This window comes from Sinohyriopsis cumingii, chromosome 10 (assembly GCF_028554795.1).
Source record: "Sinohyriopsis cumingii isolate HCF-2022 chromosome 10, ASM2855479v2, whole genome shotgun sequence".
Taxonomy (NCBI): domain Eukaryota; kingdom Metazoa; phylum Mollusca; class Bivalvia; order Unionida; family Unionidae; genus Sinohyriopsis; species Sinohyriopsis cumingii.
Window position 1 is genome coordinate 31,973,574 of NC_142970.1, and position 22,847 is coordinate 31,996,420.

The following is a 22,847-nucleotide window of genomic DNA, read 5'->3' on the forward strand; positions in this document are numbered from 1 at the left end:
AACCTAATCCATGATAGTATTTTCCTGCTTTTCTGAGAATCTCAGAAAAGGAATGTGCTTCAAACCTAGATCATAGTAAAACATTACAATTCAGCAATAATTACAAGTTCATTTCTCTTCTTTGGCAGTCTGAGTGTTTTGGTAAAGAACCAGCTTCCTTCAGTAGGTAAATGTATAATAGGATCCTAATAATAAGTTACCTCTGTAGCTCCTCTCCATCTCAAGGTCCCCAGTCCAAGTAATATTAGTCAAGTCCCTTTCACGAACCCCGGTCAGAGTCATATAGCACCACTCCCTCTGAAGGTCACCAGTCTGTGTCATATTGGTCAAGTCCCTTTTCAAGATCCCTGGTCTGAGTCAAATTGCTCTACCACCTCTGAAGGTCCCCAGTCTGATTATTGTAGTCCCTCTCCCTCTCAAAGTCTCCAGTCTTAGCCTTGTAGCCCTACTTTCATTCAAGGTCCTCAGTCTGAATCACCACTATTTCCAGGTGGGTTGAATTCACTATTAACAGAGCTTATCAATCTGTCACTGAGTGGGACATGTCATTGATGTGAATTAAAGTCCATAAAGTTAAGGCTGTTTCTATTTCATGGATATATGATAATTATGCACCATTGGATTGTTTCTATTTCATGGGTCTATGATAATTATGCACCACTGGAGGACATTATAAATGCTGTGTTTTTTTCAGTTAGACGTTATTTTCTCCTTCTATCTTCAAACTTTTGGTGCACCATAGAGAAGGCATATTTCCTTGGGCCCTATAGTTAAAGCACAAAATATATATTAATCTGCTGCCAACTTACAGTAGTTAACACTTTTACTATAAAGGTGTGTGTATTATTTTTTTAAATGCCATTTTTTTTTGTGGGTCATCAACAGGTAATTGATAAAGGCAATAGTGATATTTAATGTCTTATTGCTGGTAAACATACTTTAGTGTGTGGTTGTAAAATTAGATTTAATTATGTAAAACTTAATTGTCATTACTGAAAACTTTCATTATCTTATGTCATCACAACATTGTATGGGCCTGTGATGTGGGAATCAGACTGGGTCTGAATTTTGTGATATATAATAGGAGGAATGAAGTTACAAGCTTGGACAATGGTGCGTTTGTCTCAGAAGAAGTAAGCAAGGTATTTGTGACAGGTAATTATCATGTAACTAAAATTAGTTTTATAGAAAAAACTACATTTTCACTAAAAAGTTCTTATAAAAAATGGTTGGGTTGTAAAGGTAATGAGCATAGATATGACATCCCAATATGGCCACCATAGCATCCACCTTGATAATCTGTATTCACTATTGTTCCTGAATAGAAGTCTATTTGTTTTGACATGGAGTTTTCACCAGAGGACTGCTCATGGTGCCTGATTTGTCCTAGATGAAAATAGTGCTTACATAACCTCCTGTATCACCACCATCTTGAAGACCATGTTACCAAAGCTCCTTTTTTTTAACATCAACTTTGGATTATCACCCCAAAAAATTCTTACGATGTTTAGCTTGACCTAAACAAAAATATTTTTTTCAGACATCAAACAGGGTCGTCATAGCCGGTATTGAAACAAATGTTATTGCTACTTTTCCTGGATGGAATCCGTCTTTACGTTCAGTTTTTATGAGAAAAATGTCAAGTATGACCATAATCATTTTGAAATTTTTGTTATTGCCAGTTATCGTAATTGTAAATTCATTGGTTTTTTGGATTGCATACACTTCAGGTTTCAAATATCCCTACCTAAGTTTTAACCTAATTATGTCTTATGCTTGCCTGTATATGTATTATGCTATTCCAGTGAATTAAAAAAATTGCATTTGTTAATTTCTATTATCATTTTTTTCACTCATTAAGTACATTAGAGATTATTCTTAAAGAATGCCTACTGCATAAGAATGAGTTAGATGTTAAGCAAAACGGGTATTTATAGTTTGACTTGTCGATGAAAATTCTTAGAGTAGACATGTCTCTGTAACTTTAAAACATGTCTGAATTTTTCTGATCAGAAAAAGGACAAATCAATACTGCTGTACAAATTTGAAAGGAAGAATATTAGAGTGATGTAATTCAGCACTGAGATTTAGCATTTCGTCATGCTCATCCCACAGACAATAATTGGATCTCACCACATGTCAGAATTGGTGGACTTCATGATTATTTTACAAAAGACATGTTGACTGTTAAAATGAGTGTTGAATTAAATAATTTGTCAGTATCTTTTATGTTTGTATTCTGGTTCTAATAACATGGATTTAGTTTGTTTTACCAAGTAGTTTGTCCTGATGCAGGTCCAGGTTAATAATAAAATGTTTTATTTTTCTTCTGCATATTAAGTTTTGATCAAAATCACAAACATTGCAGAATATTGGGGTAACTGAAATCAGTTTGTCAATAATCCACAGAGTCAACAATACCCTGCACCTACCCACACATTTCCCAGTGAATAATATCAGGCCCACATGGGGCCCTTGTTTATTGTTTGCTTTTGTCAAGGAAGGGAACAAGGAGACCTTCTACAGCCTGAAATACTATCTCCGTGTAAGGTTTTAACCAATCTGACAGCAATTCAGAAATCCGTCTTGCTTCATAAATATGGATGCTTTCACCCACTCTGACAGCGGTTCCACAATCCATCTGCTGTCATAAATATAAACATTTTCACATGTGCTGACAGCAATTCCAAACTTCTACTGTCTAGATAAGTTTGGATATTTTCACTTACTCTGACAGCGGTTCCACAATCCATCTGCCATCATAAATATAAATATTTTCACATGTACTGACAGCAATTCCAAACTTCTAAAGTCTAGATAAATTTGGATGCTTTCACTTACTCTGACAGTGGTTCCACAATCCATCTGCCATCATAAATATAAATATTTTCACATGTACTGACAGCAATTCCAAACTTCTACTGTCTAGATTAGTTTGGATATTTTCACTTACTCTGACAGTGGTTCCACAATCCATCTGCCATCATAAATATGAACATTTTCACATGTGCAATTCCAAACTCCCACTCTCAAGATAAATTTGGATGTTTTCACTTACTCTGACAGTGGTTCCACAATCCATCTGCCATCATAAATATGAACATTTTCACATGTGCAATTCCAAACTCCCACTCTCAAGATAAATTTGGATGTTTTCACTTACTCTGACAGTGGTTCCACAATCCATCTGCCATCATAAATATGAACATTTTCACATGTGCTGACAGCAATTCCAAACTTCTACTGTCTAGATAAGTTTGGATGTTTTCACTTACTCTGACAGCAGTTCCAAAATCCTTCTGGCTTCATGAATACAAACATTTTTACACACTCTGACAGCATTTCCAAACTCCCACACTCAAGGTAAATATGGATGTTTTCACCTATATTGACAAAATCCCCTTGCCTTCATGAATATGGTTGTTTTCACGAATTCTATTAGTGGTTCAAAAATTCCTCTGCCTTAATAAATATGCAACTTTCACATTTGTATATTAATTGTAGTGCATGAGTCACAGACTTGTTGCCAGATATTTAGTACATTATATGTACCATAAGCTAACTTATCGGTGAACAGGGATAAAAATAGGGTGGATTGTGTGTTGGTGTACCTTGTAGTTTAAACCCCAGGAAAAGTGTTTCATACATCTTACATGAAATTAAAAAACTATTTTTCTGTGAGTTTTTCTTTATGTGATAAAGATTGGCTTTTGATACATTTTAAATTAAATTAAAATTTATTTTCTTTGTGTGTTTCTTTATCTCTTATAGAGTTAGAAACATTTCATTATAAATTCTGTTATATATGTACATTGAAATTTTGTTCCAGCAAGAGAAACCAAGAAAAAGAGAAAAGCAAAGCAGCAAATATCCGTAAAGCTACCCAGCATGAAGAGGAAAAGGAAAAGGAGCAGTGCATTGAAAGGACCGGTGGCAAAGAAAATTTCAAACACCAGTCAGTCAGTTGTACCAGACAAAGCAGAAATCACTGATGTTAAGGACAGTAAAAAGACAGGTATCACTTACTTAACATGATGTACCAGATGAATCAGAAATCACTGATGTTAAGGACAGTAAAAAGACAGGCATCTGTTACTTAACATGATGTACCATATGAATTAGAAATCACTGATGTAAAGGACAGTAAAAAGACAGGTATCACTTAACATGATGCACCATATGAATTAGAAATCACTGATGTTAAGGACCGTAAAAAGACAGGTATCACATACTTAACATGATGTACCATATGAATTAGAAATCGCTGATGTTAAGGACAGTAAAAAAACAGGTATCTCTTACCTAGTTAACATGATGTACCATATGAATTAGAAATCACTGATGTTAAGGACAGTAAAAAGACAGGTATCTCTTACTTAACATGATGTACCTTATGAATTAGAAATCACTGATGTTAAGGACAGTAAAAAGACAGGTATCTCTTACTTAACACGATGTACCTTATGAATTAGAAATCACTGATATTAAGGACAGTAAAAAGACAGGTATAGCTTACTTAACACGATGTACCAGATTATGTGTTCTCATTGGCAGCCCTTTTCTAAAATTAACTGGCAGGGGCTTATAATAAGTGATAAAACATTGTCTTGGATGTTTCCTGCACCAATATTAGACTCTAGCTTATTTCTTGATGTTGTACAATGTAAAGTGTCAAATTTAATGACATTCCTCCATCATTATTATCCTTATATATTAAAGAAATGCATTTATGTTGTTTGTAAGTGACTGCTTCAGCCAAAAATCAATATATCTCACCCAGTCAGTGATGAAACAAAAACTAACTCAATTGATTCCATTTATATATATATATGATTCTTTGCCACTTGGTCATTTATACAGCAAGGAAATATATAAATGCAATACAACTTCAAAATACCCAAAATGGTGCTTGATGCTTGACTGGTCATGTATATTGCTAATATTTTTTGGAAGTTTATTGGCTGTTTGTTTTATCTTGAACTGGAAGTATGCTTGATTGCTTTTGAAAAATAATTAAGTGATTACAATAAGACCCATACTCAATTCAAGAGAGATTTATTTCAGCTAGTGTTATGACTATGAGTAGTGAGGTTTTCCAGAACTCTACCCTCAGTCATGGATAAAGGTCAAGCATACAATATATACAAATTATGCATATCACTAGTATTAACCAAATGCATAGTACGATATTATTTTGGGCTCTGACACTGAACTCAAGAATAGTGAAATTCTCTCTGATCAACAGTAAACACCAGTAAGTAACCAGACATAAAATTCTGTTTACAGGAGTGTCTTGTTCAGATCCTGAATTGCTCTGTCAAGTTCTAAAGAAGTCAACACAAGTTGCTTCATCCAGTCGAAGGACTCTGGAAGAAAACTGCCAAAGAGCTGGGCTGAAATTTCATGGTGAAACTCCGGGTAATGGGAACTGCTTCTTTGAGGCTGTGTCTAGTCAACTTCATCGATTAAATTGTGCTGTACAAAGGTCACCACAACAACTACGCCAGGATGTAGTTGCCTTCATGAAAGCTAATACCATACTGCATGTAAGTAAAAGATATTGCAATCTAGTATATGAAGGACATTTTGCTACATATAAGCATGGAGTCTTGAATGTGAAGGATATTTTGCTATACGTATGTAAAGGTCCGTACATTCAAGAATATGAAGGCTAATACTTTACTACAGGCCAGTAACAGTCTATACATTTCTGGAATATGAGGGACAATAGACTATAGGTAAGCAAAAGTAAAAGGAGTCTGGAATATGAGGGACATTTTTTATATTTTCCAATATTTTCCAAGATTGAATGAAGCAGCTACATGAAATTAAATGTGTAGACATTATGGGATAACAGGTATACTAAGTCTTAAACAGATGTGTAGACATTATTGGATGGCTGCTAAGTGTTAAGCAAATGTGCAGATATTATAGGATGGCTGGTAAGTCTTAAGCAAATTTGTAAGCATTATGGGATGGCTGGTAAGTTATAAGCAAATATGTAAGCATTATGGGATGGGTGGTAAATCTTAAGCAAATGTGTACAAGACAGTTAATTCCATATTCATCAGTCATCTTGTACAAAATGTATCTATGATTCATGCGTGTTTGTACATACATACATACATACATGCATACAATTTAAATTGTGTGTGCTGTAATTGTGAGGTACTTTTATGAAGGTTTGTAAAATACGTGAGAAACAGACACAAATGGAAAAAATGTTCAATTAGGTATATTGGTTATTGTGGAGACTGTGTATAGGAAACTACCAAGTTTGTAGGAAACTTACTGGGACAGGCACTTGAGTTCAGTTACATACAGTAGTCCCTCTCTTGAACGGCCCCCATGACCATTGGCCACCTGCTTCTTATGGCCTGAATGCCTTGCAACAACAAGTTTGTATTCAAAAGTACCCCTCAAGAATGGCCACCCCTCTAACATGATCAGCATCCAGCATATTAGTACAAAAATGGAACATGTTCCTCTCACAAGCAGCCACTTTTAAAAAATGTATCTAGAACCAATAATTAATTCATATTGTGACATAAAATATGTAATCAGATTATCACTATCATCAATACATGTCTCCCAATGTCGTTTCCGTTACTGAAAAATGTGTTGACCGAAGGACATGTAACACTAATATTAATATTATATCATTGTCTATAAAAGCCGACATTTACAGGAAATGGGCTCAACAATGTTATGATAGAGTTTTGGGCTTCACACATCTGTCGAGTTCTTCTCTTTGATGATTACAACCGGACATAATTGTCAGGATCATCATAAAGTCAGCATAGGCTAAAAATAGATTTTGTGCATTAACACACACAGAAATTAACCTTGAACAAATCAGGGTACCAGACAAAGACCGAAAAATCACATGACAAGACATTTATTGTTTCCTTTACGAAGGCATTTCGACCACTTGACAAAAGTTTTGACTGCATAATTAAATTGCATACAGTTAGCAACATCTGAATAACTCATTACCAAACATTAACATGTCATCACGTAAACGGAAATGTATCATTTTAGAAGAAAGTCATTTATTCTACTTGATGACATTAGGTGAGGTGGTGGTGGGGGACTTGACAAACAATTTTATGTAGAAAAGACTCGAATAAAACAATTTTATTGTTGAAAAGACTTGAATACACAAAGTCATAATCGACAAGGAGGTTATTCAGCAGCAGTGGGAAAAGGGAGCAAATTGAAAGAAAATTATATATGTACCAAGATTTAAATGACGTTTTTGAATGGTTTTCAATGTGCATGACAGCAATATCCACTTGCTTATCATGCTTTTGCCAAGAACAAGAACGATTAATGGATATTCAGTTGAAGTAAGTCTATTATTATAACAAGAAGAACCTTTTAATAATTAATGTTACTTTTAAACGAAGATAGTAAATAAAGATACTAATGCTTTGAAGTATGTAGCTTTCTTACTATGTACATTACATTTACTTCTCACAAAAGATTTAGCCCCCCTCTGGAAAGGCCACCCATCTTATAAGGCCACTTTCCCACTGCAGAAGGGGTGGCCATATAAGAGGGGAACCACGGTATATGAAATTTGTGGAGACTTTGTATGGGATACTGCCTGATTGTTAGGAGACTTGCTGGGACAGACATTAGATTTCAATTACTCGGTATGGAATACTGCCTAGCTGGTAGGAAACTTTGTGGAACAGGGGCTCCAGGTGGCTGAGTGGTTTAAAGTGCTACCACCAATAACTGATATCGCTTCTGTCTGTGCGGTTTCGAGTTTCGGGTTCTGCCAATGTGAGTACTTGAGAAAGTTTGCTAGTAGCTTCCCATGGGGTGGTAGTTCTTCCGTGAATTTTCTTGGGTTCTTCCTCTACCAGTGATACTAGCCAATCTGTTCTGTCATGGTTTGTTTGGTGACTGGGTTTGGGCTACTACTGAGTCTCAGTAAAAAGCTTAGTGGGTCAGACACTAGAGTTTAAATATGTATGTGGTTTGTGTGGAGACTGGGTATGGGGTACTACTGAGTCTCAGTAGAAAGCTTATTGGGTAAGACACTAGAGCTAAAATAGGTATATGGTATGTGTGGAGATTGGGTATTGGTAGTACCAAGTCAGTAGAAGACTTTGTTGGTCAGACACCACAGTTCATATATGTATATGGTTTCTGCAGAGACAGGTTATGGGGTAGTACGAAGTCAGTAGAAATCTTAGTGGATCGGACACCTGAGTTAAAATAGATATATGGATTGTGTGGAGACTGGGTATGGGGTAGTACATAGTCAGATACACCACAGTTCAAATAGGTATATGGCTTGTGTTGAGATGGGGTATGGGATACTACTGAGTCAGTAGAAAACTTAGTGGATCGGACACTAGAGTTCCATTGATATATGGATTGTGTGGAGACTGGGTATGGGGTAGTACACAGTCAGATACACCACAGTTCAAATAGGTATATGGCTTGTGTGGAGATGGGGTATGGGATACAACTGAGTCAGTAGAAAACTTAGTGGGGCAGTCACTAGCTGTGTGCCTTTACGTTTATTATGGAGTAAGTGTTACTTCATAATCAGGTCACCAATAGACAGTATAGTGTTTATCAAGGGTCATGTCTCCATTTTACTTGTTGAACTTTACTTCATTGGTTTCATAAAGAGGTCTTCTTTTCACTTGCTGAACTTACTTAACACACTTCCATGGTTTCATACCATGTCTTGATTTTACTTGCTGTGATTACATGCTTACAGTCTTCATTCATGCATCTTTGTTTTACTTGCTGTAATTACATGCTTACAGTCTTCATTCATGCATCTTTGTTTTACTTGCTGTAATTACATGCTTACAGACTTCATTCATACATCTTTGTTTTACTTGTTTCGCTTACACTCTACACACTGCAACAACTTCATACCAGGCCTTCATTGTACTTGCTGAACTTGCACAATTACACAGTTCATTAGCTTCATGCTAGGTCTTCATTTTGCTGAACTTACACACTTACTGCAAATGCATCATTCCAGGCCTTCATTGTACTGACTGAACTTACACACTTACACGCTTATATGTGTCAGAAAAAAACTTTCAGTGATGCGCTTGCAGTGAGATGAAGTAGCAAGCCATATAGTCAGTTTACCTCATCGATGACCATGACAGTCTTTAAGATTATTTTCATACACTTCTCTAGTGGAAGCAAGACTAGGAAAGATCAAATGACATCATGACAGACAAACATCGTTTTCTTGAGAGTGAGGTTGAACAATGAAAACACATATCAGATGTAGTGTAATGTACCATCACCATCCATGATTTAGTATGAGGAATGCTAATATTGATTATATGACGTAACCCTGTAGATTATACAATGCTTTTCCACTACTCAGGGAGCTGAAGGTACCATAAACTTGGCTGAATTCATATCTGTTGGCAACTTTAATGACTACTGTGAACGGAATGCCCAGGACGGGGAATGGGCAGATCATGTTGTCGTTGTTGGGATGGCCCGGATGTTACAGACGGATATCATGATCGTGACCAGTGCACCTTCTTCGGGACCAGATAACATCATCGCATGGGTTGTCGGCCAGACCAATTTTAATGGGCAGCCAATTCTTCTGGGGCACATATGGGAGAGTCACTACCAGTCACTACAGCCCATGGGTAAGATTATATAAAAAAAATAGTTTCTTGACATTTAATTATGTTTAAACAATTATACCCATAAGTACAGTGGAAATAGTATTGTGAAATTCTTGAAATTTACTGGTATTTAAACAATTATGTTCTTAAGTGCAATGATTAATAGTACTGAGATGAATTTTGCAATTTTAATTTCTTTGATTAGGATAGTAATGATTGTAGAGTCACACTTTAAAACCATTATACCAGTTTTTAGGGGAGGGAATTCCTATCTGCCAACATAAATTGGTTTATTGTGGTCATCTCATGTCAGATATACTTTATATAACAATGTCAATTCATGCCTTAAAATGTGGTCTTTCAAGACAGGTGATATTTCAAACCAGTGGACATTTAAGCCAAGTTACATTGATGTTGAGTTTTCATTTGGGAATATATCTCAGCCGGATAAAAACCCTTCCAAAAGCCGTCGTATATTATTTTCATGTTAGGTGTCATGAGGTAACCATAATAGAGCATTGGAGTAGAGCAGTATCTAACTTTCCCTATAAGGTGTCCATATTCACAATTAAACATGCTTATAAGGTGTCCATATTCACAACTATACAAGACTAGTTATGGTCTATAAGGTGTCCATATTCACAAGAGTACACTCCTTCATATGCTCGATAAGGTGTCCATATTCACAACAGTACACCCCTTTATATGGTCTATAAGGTGTCCATAGTCACAAGCTTCAAATGTTTATATGGTCTGTGATAGCTCTGCAAGAATTTATAGGTGCCCTGGATCACTAGAATAAAGCCCCTAAGTTGTGGAATATGTCAGTTTGGAATCTTGAATAGCTCCCCAAGGGTCACTAAGGTATAGCCACTAAGTTTTGGAGTATGGTGGTTTGGAACATTGAATAGGTTCCCTAGGATCACTAAGATAACCCCGTAAGTTGTAGAGTATGGTGGTTTGGAATACAGAATAGGTCCCCTAGGGTCACTAAAAATAAGCCCCTAAATTATAGAGTATGATGGTGTGGAATACTGAAGAGATCACCACAGGTCACTAAGATAAGCCCCAACATTGTGGAGTATTCTGGTTAGGATTATTGATGGGTCCCCTAGGGTCACTAAGATAGACCCCTAAATTGTGGAGTATGGTGGTTTGGAATACAGAATAGGTCCCCTAGGGTCACTAAAATAAGCCCCTAAATTATAGAGTATGATGGTGTGGAATACTGAATAGATCACCTAGGGTCACTAAGATAAGCCCCAACATTGTGGAGTATTCTGGTTAGGAATATTGATGGGTCCCCTAGGGGCACTAAGATAAACCCCTAAATTGTGGAGTATGGTGGTTTGGAACATTAAATGAGTTCTCTAGGGTCACTAAGATGAACCCCTAGATTGTGGAGTATGGTGGTTAGGAATATTGATGGGTCCCCTAGGGTCACTAAGATAAACCCCTAGATTGTGGAGTATGGTGGTTAGGAATATTGATGGGTCCCCTAGGGTCACTAAGATATACCCCTAAATTGTGGAGTATGGTGGTTTGGAATACAGAATAGGTCCCCTAGGGTCACTAAGATAAACCCCTAGATTGTGGAGTATGGTGGTTAGGCACATTAAATGAGTCCCCTAGGGTCACTAAGATAAGCCCCAACATTGTGGAGTATGGTGGTTAGGAATATTGATGGGTCCCCTAGGGTCACTAAGATCAGACCCTAAGTTATGGAGTATAGTGTTGTGGATTATGGAATTTTTCCCATGGGATAACTTTAACATGGTCCTCTATATAGCCATTGGAAAACTTGGTATGGCGTACTGATATCACCAGTTATATATATATATATATATATATATATATATATATATATATATATATATATATATATATACATGCATCTGTTCTGTATGCAAAGGTAATAAGATATTTCTATACAGATGACCCAAGGACATCATATTGGTCATACTTCCATACTGTATAAAAAGGCTATTGTTATAATTCTATGTTATGCCAGTATACAACCAGTATACAATTAAAGACTGTTGTTATAATTCTATTATGTACTGGTATACAAGGCTATTGTTATAATTCTGTTATGTACTGGTATACAATTAAAGGCTATTTTTATGATTCTATGATGTACCAGTATACAATTAAAGGCTATTGTTATAATTCTATGATGTACCAGTATACAGTTAATGGCTATTTTTATAATTCTATGATGGAATATTGCCACCATCTGTATTCAAGACGTTAAATATATCATCAATGTTGATATGATCGTCCAGTATGACGTAGTGACAGATTTAAAGATGGCTATTGTGGTTATATTAAACGTCAGATTACCTTCATTTGTATCAAGAACCATGCAGATACTGTATGAACTCTTAAGGTGGACCATCCAGACAAGATATGAACTCTTAAGGTGGACCATCCAGACATATGACTGTGTAGATGGGTTCGAGTCTAGGATTCGGCTAATGTGGGTATGTGAGAAAACTTGCCAGTAGCTTCTCGTGGGTCAGTGGTTCTTCCCGAGGTTTTCCTGGATTCTTCCTCCACCATTCATACTGGCCGCCATGCATAGCCTATCGTGTGCTGAAAAATGGCATTAAACCCCACAACAATAACAACAACAACAACCAGATATATGAACTCTTAAGGTGGACCATCCAGACATGATATGAACTCTTAAGGTGGACCATCCAGACATGATATTAACTTTTAAGGTGGACCATCCAGACATGATATTTATAGGTTAATGCATTTGTATGGGAAAATATGAACAAATTTTTCGGATGAAATACTGCACGACCTTGGGAGTGCAGTATATTCATCCGACAAAACGAGTTCATATTTTCCCATACAAATGCAGTAACCTTTTTATTATATGCTCATTTTCTCACTCTACCTAATGCTTAATTATATTAAGAAAATACACTACAAGAAACAAAGTAACTGAATGTATGCCATATTCAAACTAAATACACAAGTGCAGATTCATCATTACACAACAGCAACATTATTACTGTGCACATAACTCCGTCCAGATAAATTTGAACTTAGTTGCGTGCTCTGCATAACTTTGAGAAGAAAATGGCATGTCTAGTAAAAATTCAAATTTGGAGTCATATTGTGAATGAATGGGCATTGCAACAACTTTTCCATTCGATCTGGAATAAATAGAATATTACACGTGTATCAATTCAACGAAATGTCATGATTATGGACTGGATTTATGTGACAATTTCACATAAAATATATCGGATTGAAGAAGCGAGGGAGAAGCGTGTTGACATCTGCAAATGTGTTTCTGTTTCTGTCATTGAATGTTTGAAATCATAATGTGGGAAAAATATGAAGTCATTAGATTGCAATTATCAAAAAGGGTGCTATGGAATTTAATGCTTTTTTCATTTTGAGTGCAGTAAGGAGGATGTAATTGCACTTATATTCGAAATTACAGTACAATTTCAAAATGTGTAATCAAGATTGAGAACCTATGACATTGCTCATGTAATTTGAATTTGCAGAACTAAGAAAGTACATTTTGAGTAAATTCAGGATGTAAAACTGTAAGTATATCTCTTTGCCATTCTTATTTCCAGCTAAAGAAGACAGTTTATGCCTTGTCACTTGCATGTTATTTGTAAAGACCCTTTTTGGCATCAACTGTATAGCTAGCCTAAATCCGAAACATTGTATCAAAATATTTAACATGGAATGTGTCAAAGCAGCTGGTATGTGGCGGTCCAAGAAACATCAGCTTTACTTCATTCAGAAACAAATTTCATCAAACAAAACGTAAAGCACCTGCTATGTGAGTGTACATATTTTGTTTACAAATCAAAAGAGCTAGCGTCTGCATCAATTGTTTGTTTACAGTAGAAAGTAGTTCCTTTATGAGTGCAATATGAAGTTGCGCACGAGTTAATTATCATAAAATATTGAACAATTCTGACAATGCAGAGTTAACAGAGAAATAAATGAGCATATAATAAGAACTCTTATGGTAGAAAACCATTGTTTATATGCCATTTTGTTTGGGTGGAGTAGCGATAACAAGGATTTTAAGGTGATTGCCATGGTGGTCATATTGAATGTCAGATGGATAGTTTTTCCTTGGGAGGAAATAAACATCACAATAAGTCTTCTTTGTAAAAATAGGAATGTATCTGAAATGAATGTATTTGCTGTGTAAGACCTTAAGTAATTCTTTTGAGATGAGGGTAAAAAGACAGATTGTTGCATTCAGAGAATGTGAGAAACTAATGTCATCGAATGGTAGAAATTCAAGCAAAATTACTGGGTTGATTGTATGGGCTTTCCCCAGACTTCAGAGTTAAAACTTGCAGTATTTTTTAGCAAGAAATTGGCCTCAGACACAAACATCGTACATCATGTTATATATTTAAAACATTTACTGCATTTAACTTATTTCTGTATAATGTCACCAATTCAAATCTTTTTTGTTTAAAAATGACAAAACAAACTATATTGACCAATGTCGGTATAGGCACTAGAGAAACATATACTAAATAACAGATAAACTTCATCCAAAGATTATACTAGATTCTTCTGAATACATGTCATTTGGAGTGTGAACTTTTTTAAGAGTTTAGCCTGAAAGTGTTATATGATTATTTGAAAACCCAAGCAACTCGATATCCAAAATGTGCATTTTAAATTCTACTCCACTGTTTGTCTGTATAATATGCTGCACCACACAACGTTGGTGTGTCAAGAAGATAACAGGTCTGATAAGTGATTTGTTATCCCAAGAAATAAACCTAACCTAAATTTCCACTTTTAAATGGCACTCCAAAGACATATTTCTTCATCCAATACATTATGCAATTACATTGATATTAGGAATTAATCTATGTTACCTTTTTGACTATGTCTTTCTTAAATTGTGAAAAAGGCCATTCCATCTATATGGATCATATAGATATGTCGAGGGAAGTAACTCTTACAAATTAACTCCCCTTGTTCTGTATATGTAGCCACCCTTATATAACATACTTTAACTTCAGCATTCAGCAAACAGTGCCCCAAAAAATTCATTGCAATTTACATTTAATTTTGACCAGATAACATCTATGTCTACTTGTAAAGTCAAAAGAAATGTGTTTCTCCTCCCCCAAGACTGCTGCCAACTGTTAATGACTTGCTTTCCTTCCTGTCTTTTGGGTAATCTCCCCAAGCCTGTTGGCAACTGTTAATGACGTTGCTTTCCTTCCTGTCTATTGGGTAATCTCCATTTGTGCAACAGACTTTTACAGACTCAGATCACTTTATTACTGCCCATCATTCAAGATGGAGACAGCGAGGTCTCTCCACGAAAGGCATGGAATATACAACCGTTCTTTATTTGTCTGACACTTATTCCCGTGTACCTATTCACACATCATGCAAATACTTTCACTTCATCTACAACAGGGTAGTAAAACATTTCTGCACCTTTGTATTCAGTTTCAATCTCAGCACTTTGAATGTCCATCAACATGTTGGGCGCCAGCAAATTCCACTTTAGGATGCTTTTCTTCACAGCGATGGCAATGTACCTGGTTGATATCGTTAAAACATTATTCACTAACTTTAGTTTTGGTTAATGATATGAACAACCTTCTCTGCCTGATTCAAATTTTAGAGTGGACAGTCAGATCACAAATCCCCATAAGTCCTGGGGAGTAGTCTAAGCTAAGATTAATGTGTTTCCAGTTCTGGAGATAATAAAACGCCAGAAGTCTTGGGGAGTAGTGTAAGCTAAGATTAATGTGTTTCCTGCACAGGAGATAATAAAACGCCAGAAGTCCTGGGGAGTAGTGTAAGCTAAGGTTAATGTGTTTCCTGTGCAGGAGATAATAAAACACCAGAACTCCTGGGGAGTAGTGTATTGAGCTAAGATTAATGTGTTTCCTGTGCAGGAGAAAATAAAATGCCAGAAGTCTTGAAGAATGAGGAAACCATAAATCATATTGTTTTCTATCCAGATGACGAAGCCCATGAAGTTCAGCAGAGTAATGTAGGGAAACAGCCTGTCAGGGAGGAGACAGCTACACAAACAGAACAGGAAGCTGTAAGTAGTCCACATCTGATCCATGCAGCTTTGTTTACCACATGACAGAGCCAGTAAATATTCCTTCATAAGTTTAGTTTACTACACATGAGTCATGAGATTTGCTTTCTTTTAGTCAACATAAAGATATAACAAATCTAAAAATAATATCAATGTTATGATACATATGCAGATCCAATTATTTTGTATAAAATGGATGTTGTTTGTTGCTTGGAGTTTAATGTAATTTTTCAGCACAAGTATAGATGGTTGCGGTATAACCTGCTAAAACCCGGTAAGAACAATCAACCCACAAGAAGCTACTGGCAAGCTTTCTCGCCTACCCACATTAGCTGAGCCAAATACTTGAACGGATGCAGACAGAGGTGAGATGGCAGTGGTTGGTAAAGGATAGCTGTTTAGACTAATTGCCCTCCCCTTCCTAAAAGGAAATGAAAAATTATTACATGTATTACCACTGTTTTAAGTTATCAAGGCCTGCTGTAAAAAATCAGAAAAGACTTTCAACTTAGAATGTATTCTCAAGATTTATGTTTCCTGACATTTAGGAAACAAAACATTTAACTTGAAATTTGCTGCATGCCAAGGACTTATTATTTTCTACAAGACTGAGGAAAACAATTTTTACAATCCATGATAATTGTGTGTATATTATATATGACAATCCATGATTATTCACCGTATATTATATATGAAAATCCATGGTTATTGGGTGTATAGTATATATGACAATCCATGGTTATTGGGTGTATAGTATATATGACAATCCATGATTATTGGGTGTATAGTATATATGACAATCCATGATTATTGGGTGTATAGTATATATGATAACCCATGATTATTGGGTGTATAGTATATATGACAATCCATGGTTATTGGGTGTATAGTATATATGACAATCCATGGTTATTGGGTGTATAGTATATATGACAATCCATGATTATTGGGTGTATAGTATATATGACAATCCATGGTTATTGGGTGTATAATATATATATGACAATCCATGGTTATTGGGTGTATAGTATATATGACAAACCATGGTTATTGGGTGTATAGTATATATGACAATCCATGGTTATTGGGTGTATAGTATATATGACAATCCATGGTTTTTGGGTGTATACATTGATTTTTTTGTAAAACAATTAGTAACTGGACATTCTAGAATCCAACTGGTAGGGGGCTATACCTGTCATGGTCAGATGATTAAATATGAGTAGTAAATTAAACTTGATTCTTTAGTTAACAATAGAGCACTTAATATCAAAGATAGGCTGCTCATGAAAGTATGTGTTTGCTGTTTAACATAAACCCTGAAAAAATAATAGATGTAACAAGGTATAATTGAAAAATTGCCATAGGGACAGTGCTATAATTTAATACTTATAATACAGTACCATAGGGACAGTGCTATAATCTAATACTTATAATACAGTACCATAGGGACAGTGCTATAATTTAATACTTATAATACAGTGCCATAGGGACAGTGCTATAATTTAATACTTATAATACAGTACCATAGGGACAGTGCTATAATTTAATACTTATAATACAGTGCCATAGGGACAGTGCTATAATTTAATACTTATAATACAGTACCATAGGGACAGTGCTGTAATTTAATACTTATAATACAGTGCCATAGGGACAGTGCTATTATCTAATACTTATAATACAGTGCCATAGGGACAGTGCTGTAATATAATACTTATAATACAGTGCCATAGGGACAGTGCTATAATCTAATACTTATAATACAGTGCCATAGGGACAGTGCTGTAATATAATACTTATAATATAGTGCCATTGGGACAGTGCTGTAATTTAATACTTATAATACAGTGCCATAGGGACAGTGCTATAATCTAATACTTATAATACAGTGCCATAGGGACAGTGCTATAATTTAATACTTATAATACAGTGCCATAGGGACAGTGCTATAATTTAATACTTATAATACAGTGCCATAGGGACAGTGCTATAATTTAATACTTATAATACAGTGCCATTGGGACAGTGCTGTAATTTAATACTTATAATACAGTGCCTTACGGACAGTGCTATAAGATAATACGTATAATACAGTGCCATAGGGACAGTGCTATAATTTAATACTTATAATACAGTACCATAGGGACAGTGCTGTAATATAATACTTGGCTGAAATAATGTGGCTGCTACAATACTTTTTTGCAAATGCTTAACAAGATCCATCCAAATTTCAGTGGAACAATGATTTTCTTCTGTATTGTGTTTGTATTGTATGTTTTTTTGTATGTATTTATGTATATGTTTGTGCATATGTGTAGGCATCTGTGTACATTTGTTTGTACTTACATGTATGTATCTGTACAAACGTTTCTACATGTGTACATATGTACACACGTACAATATATATATATATATATATATATATATATATATATATATATATATATATATATATATCTGTACATGTGTGTATTTATGTGTGCATGCATTTGTGTATATGTGTGTGCCATTGTTTATGTATTTTGCATATGTATTTGTATCTGTGCATGTGTTTGTGCATATGTCTATTTCCTTCTACATGTTATGAAGATGGGTATGTATCTGTACATATTTGTATGTATCTGTGTACCTTTGTTTTTGCACATTTATATGTATTTGTGTACATCTGTTTGTGTACATCTGTACATGTGTTTATACATATGTGTATGCATATGTACATGGATATGTGCATATGTGTATATATCTGTACATGTTTTTGCAACTGTGAATCTGTGTACATGATCGTTTAATTGTATTTGCTACTCATATGAAAGGGAACGTCATGCTGAGATGCAGTTTTCATTGGAGGAGGTCTTATATATAGTTGGCCATAAATGGAAACAACTAGCCCACACAATGGCAGCCATTAAAATATCTTTATTTATACTCCTCCCAAATGGACAGCTATATCATCATTGAGCTTATGGATCATTTCTATGACACTGGCTTTTGACACATGGACAGATATCATCATGGGGCTTTTGACACATGGACAGATATATCATGGGTCTTTTGGATCATTTCTATGACATTGGCTTTTGACACATGGACAGATATATCATCATTGAGCTTATGGATCATTTCTATGACATTGGCTTTTGACACATGGACAAATATATTATCATGGGGCTTTTGACACCTGGACAGCTATATCATAATGGGGCTAATGGATCATTTCCATGACATTGTATTTTGACACCTGGACAGCTATATCATAATGGGGCTACTGGATCACTTCCATGACATTGGATTTTGACACATGGACAGCTATATCATAATGGGGCTAATGGATCATTGCCATGACATTGGAATTTGACACATGGACGGCTGTTATCATAATGGGGCTAATGGATCATTTCCATGACATTGGATTTTGATACATTGACATCTATATAATGGGGCTAATGGATCATTTCCATGACATTTGCTTTTTGACATATTGACGGCTATATCATAATGGGGCTTATGGATAATTTTCATGACATTGGCTTTTGACACATGGATGGCTATATCATAATGGGGCTTATGGATCATTTCTATGACATTGGATTTTGACACATTGACAGCTATATCATAATAGGGCTTATGGATTATTTCTGTTACATTGGATTTTGACACATGGACAGCTATATAATCATGGGGCTAATGGATCATTTCTATGTAATTTGCTTTTGACACATGGACAGGTATATCATCATAGGGCTAATGGATCATTTATATGAAATTGACTTTTGACACATGGACAGCTATATCATCATGGGACTTATGGATAATGTATATGACATTGGCTTTTGAAACATGGACAGCTATAGCATCACGGGGCTTATGCCAATACACCTATGATGCTTAGTTGATCGTAAATTAAACTGGTATCAGTGGTACGTCTAGTTTGACTGTCATAACTCTGTCTGAATGGATCATTTATATGACATTGGCTTTTGACACATGGACAGCTATATCATCATGGAGCTTTTGACACAGACAGCTATATCATCATGGGGCTTATGTCAATAGACTTCTCATGATGCTTTGTTAATCCTAAATGAAACTGGTACCAGTTGTACATCTAGTTTGACTGTCATGACAGCTGTCTTTCAAATCTTGTCACATTTCTCTCTGAACAGATAATTTCTATATTGGCTTTTGACCAAAGAACTCTTGATAAGTCTACTTTGTTCAAAATGAAAAGTGTTGCAATCTGATATCCAATATGTCTGTAATATTAGTTATCTTGAATTCCTGGAAATCCTTTTGCCCATTAGAGAATCAGTCCCTTTGAGAGTATTGTTTAACATTTTTCTATTAACATCTACCCTTGATTTTCACATCCATTGTGACCTCGTTATGGAAAGATCACAAGTTAATGAGAATTATTAGAGCACATTATACAGCATTATGCATCATGTTCATTTGTTGCCAATGCTAATAACATTTTCTTTAAGCTACAGTATTTACCTCCAAACAGTGTCTTGGTATGATAATGATGATCAGATGTTCTTACCTTCAAATAATGTGTTAGTATGACAATGCTGATAAAATAAATGTTCTTTAAGCTACAGTATTTACCTTCAAACAGTGTTAGTTATCAGCCTTAGATCAGTATATAGAATGCTTTGTTTCAAAAGAAAAATAAATGCTGTTTCAAGTTTGTTGCATTGTTTTTTTGTCATTGTAAATCTAAGATCCTATAAAAACATCCCATGTGAATGTTCAAGCATTAGCACTGGATCTGTTATAAAACAAATTCACCATTCACATGTATGTAAGAGTAAGAGAAAAACTCAAAGTACCTGTAATCACAAGTATGATTTACTTACATTGGCTGATATATTCAGCAAAGAAATGTGTTACAAATGGATTTGGATTTGGATTCTTTTAACATAGCTTTAAAAAAAATTCAGTCATATCTCTATGATGACTGCAGTTTGGCAGTTTAAAGTGATGTCCAGCACTGGGGCATCATGCTGCAGACATGTAGCATGGTGTCCCACTCAGTCACATGATCCTATCACCAGGCCAACCAGTCCTAACACTAACTTCTTAATGCTGAGTGCCAAGCTAGGCCGCTGTTAGTACCATTTTTGTAAGTCTTTGGTATGACTCAGCTGTGGATCAAATGACATCTTGCATCCAAAGCAGACACTCTAACCACTAGGCCACCGGAGCGGTCTTTATAAATGAAACCTGTTGTAATAAAAGATCTTGGACGTACATGAAATGATATGGTCTCAATTTGAACATGGTACAGCATGCATATAGTTGTCTTGGATGTACATGAAATGATATGGTCTCAATTTGAACATGGTACAGCATGCACATAGCTGTCTTGGATGTACATGAAATGATATAGTCTCAATTTGAACATGGTACAGCATGCACATAGCTGTCTTGGACGTACATGAAATGATATGGTCTCAATTTGAACATGGTACAGCATGCACATAGCTGTTTTGGATGTACATGAAATGATAGTCTCAATTTGAACATGGTACAGCATGCACATAGCTGTCTTGGATGTACATGAAATGATATGGTCTCAATTTGAACATGGTACAGCATGCACATAGCTGTCTTGGATGTACATGAAATGATATGTTCTCAATTTGAATATGGTACAGCATGCACATAGCTGTCTTGGATGTACATGAAATGATACAGTCTCAATTTGGACATGGTACAGCATGCACATAAATGTCTTGGATGTACGTAAAATTATACAATCTCAATTTGAACATGGTAGAGATGGAAAAATGTTGAGTTTATGTTTGCGATTTGGCTTTTTAACTTCAGCAATACATCAGTAATATTGCTATGATGTCTGCAGTGTGGCAATTTATATTGATGTCTAGCAATGGGGCTTCATGACCCACTCAGTCACATTATCCTCTCACCAGGCAAACTGGTCATAACACTGACCTTTTGATGCTGAGTGCCTAGTGTGGCACCTGCTAGTACCATTTTTATACATATTTGGTATGACTTGACCGGGGTTCAAACTGATGACCTCCCACATCCAAGTTGGACAATCTAACCACTTGTTGAGCTTCTAGTCATTTCAGTTAAATGCCATCATTGTAGTTATTGAATTAAATGCCACCATTGTATTTATTGAATTAAATGTCACCATTGTAGTTATTGAATTAAATGTCATCATTGTAGTTATTGAAAAAAATGTGTTTAGACATTTTGGTAAATTTTGCAGTCTTAAAGTTCATAAAATTCCTTTAAATATCTGGAGCTTGTCAGCATGTGGATGGTAAATTTCCACTTTAAAAAAGTGAGGAAGTTAGCTTATTGTATTCCATGTGGTGACTTTAACAGTACCGGTAGTTCTTTGTGATGATTTATATCCCAAATATGAATACTTCTATCAAAATGCATGACTACACAAAATTAGCCCAGAAAATAATGGAGTTTGTGCAGTGTTTGAAATGAAATTAACTATCTTCTGCTTTTTGAAAGAGGATATAAGTCTAAGCAAAATCAGATACAAGTTTTACTTTCTGATTTACATGATAGGTCAGGAAATATGCATCATGTGGATTTACTTGTCATCACTGGACTGGTAGTGTTAAATACTAATTTTGTCATGCCAGTGTTGCATATGCTCCATTTTCTCTTTCAAAACTATGGCAAGGTGCTTTGAGATCTATCACAATCTCAGCAAGTTTATTTCTGCAGGGATTAAATCATTTCCACCCAGCCATCAGGGTAGGTAAATCCTGATCGAACTAAAGTGCAGGGATTACATCACTTTGATACACAGGTATCAAGGGTAGATAAATCCTGCTTCAACTAAAGTGAAGGGATTACATCACTTTGATACACAGGTATCAAGGGTAGATAAATCCTGCTCCAACTAAAGTGCAGGGATTATGTCACTTTGATACACAGGTATCAAGGGTAGGTGAATCGTGTTCAACTAAAGTGCAGGGATTACATCATTTCCACACAGCCATCAGGGTAGGTAAACCCTGTTCCAACTAAAGTGCAGGGATTACATCATTTCCACACAGCCATCAGGGTATGTAAATCCTGCTCCAACTAATGTGCATGGATTACATCACTTTGATACACAGGTATCAAGGGTAGAT

At 35.6% G+C, this 22,847-nt stretch overlaps 1 protein-coding gene across 1 annotated transcript in view; it reads left to right on the forward strand.

Moving 5' to 3' along the window:
- The window catches only part of LOC149789844 (uncharacterized), an 80,658-nt gene that overhangs the window by 49,543 nt on the left and 8,268 nt on the right, over nt 1–22,847 (forward strand). The window contains exons 8-11 of the mRNA XM_089971834.1: nt 3,830–4,015; nt 5,287–5,546; nt 9,377–9,653; nt 15,626–15,711. Of these exons, the coding sequence (XP_089827960.1) occupies nt 3,830–4,015; nt 5,287–5,546; nt 9,377–9,653; nt 15,626–15,711 (809 nt within the window). The remainder of the gene's footprint in view (nt 1–3,829; nt 4,016–5,286; nt 5,547–9,376; nt 9,654–15,625; nt 15,712–22,847) is intronic.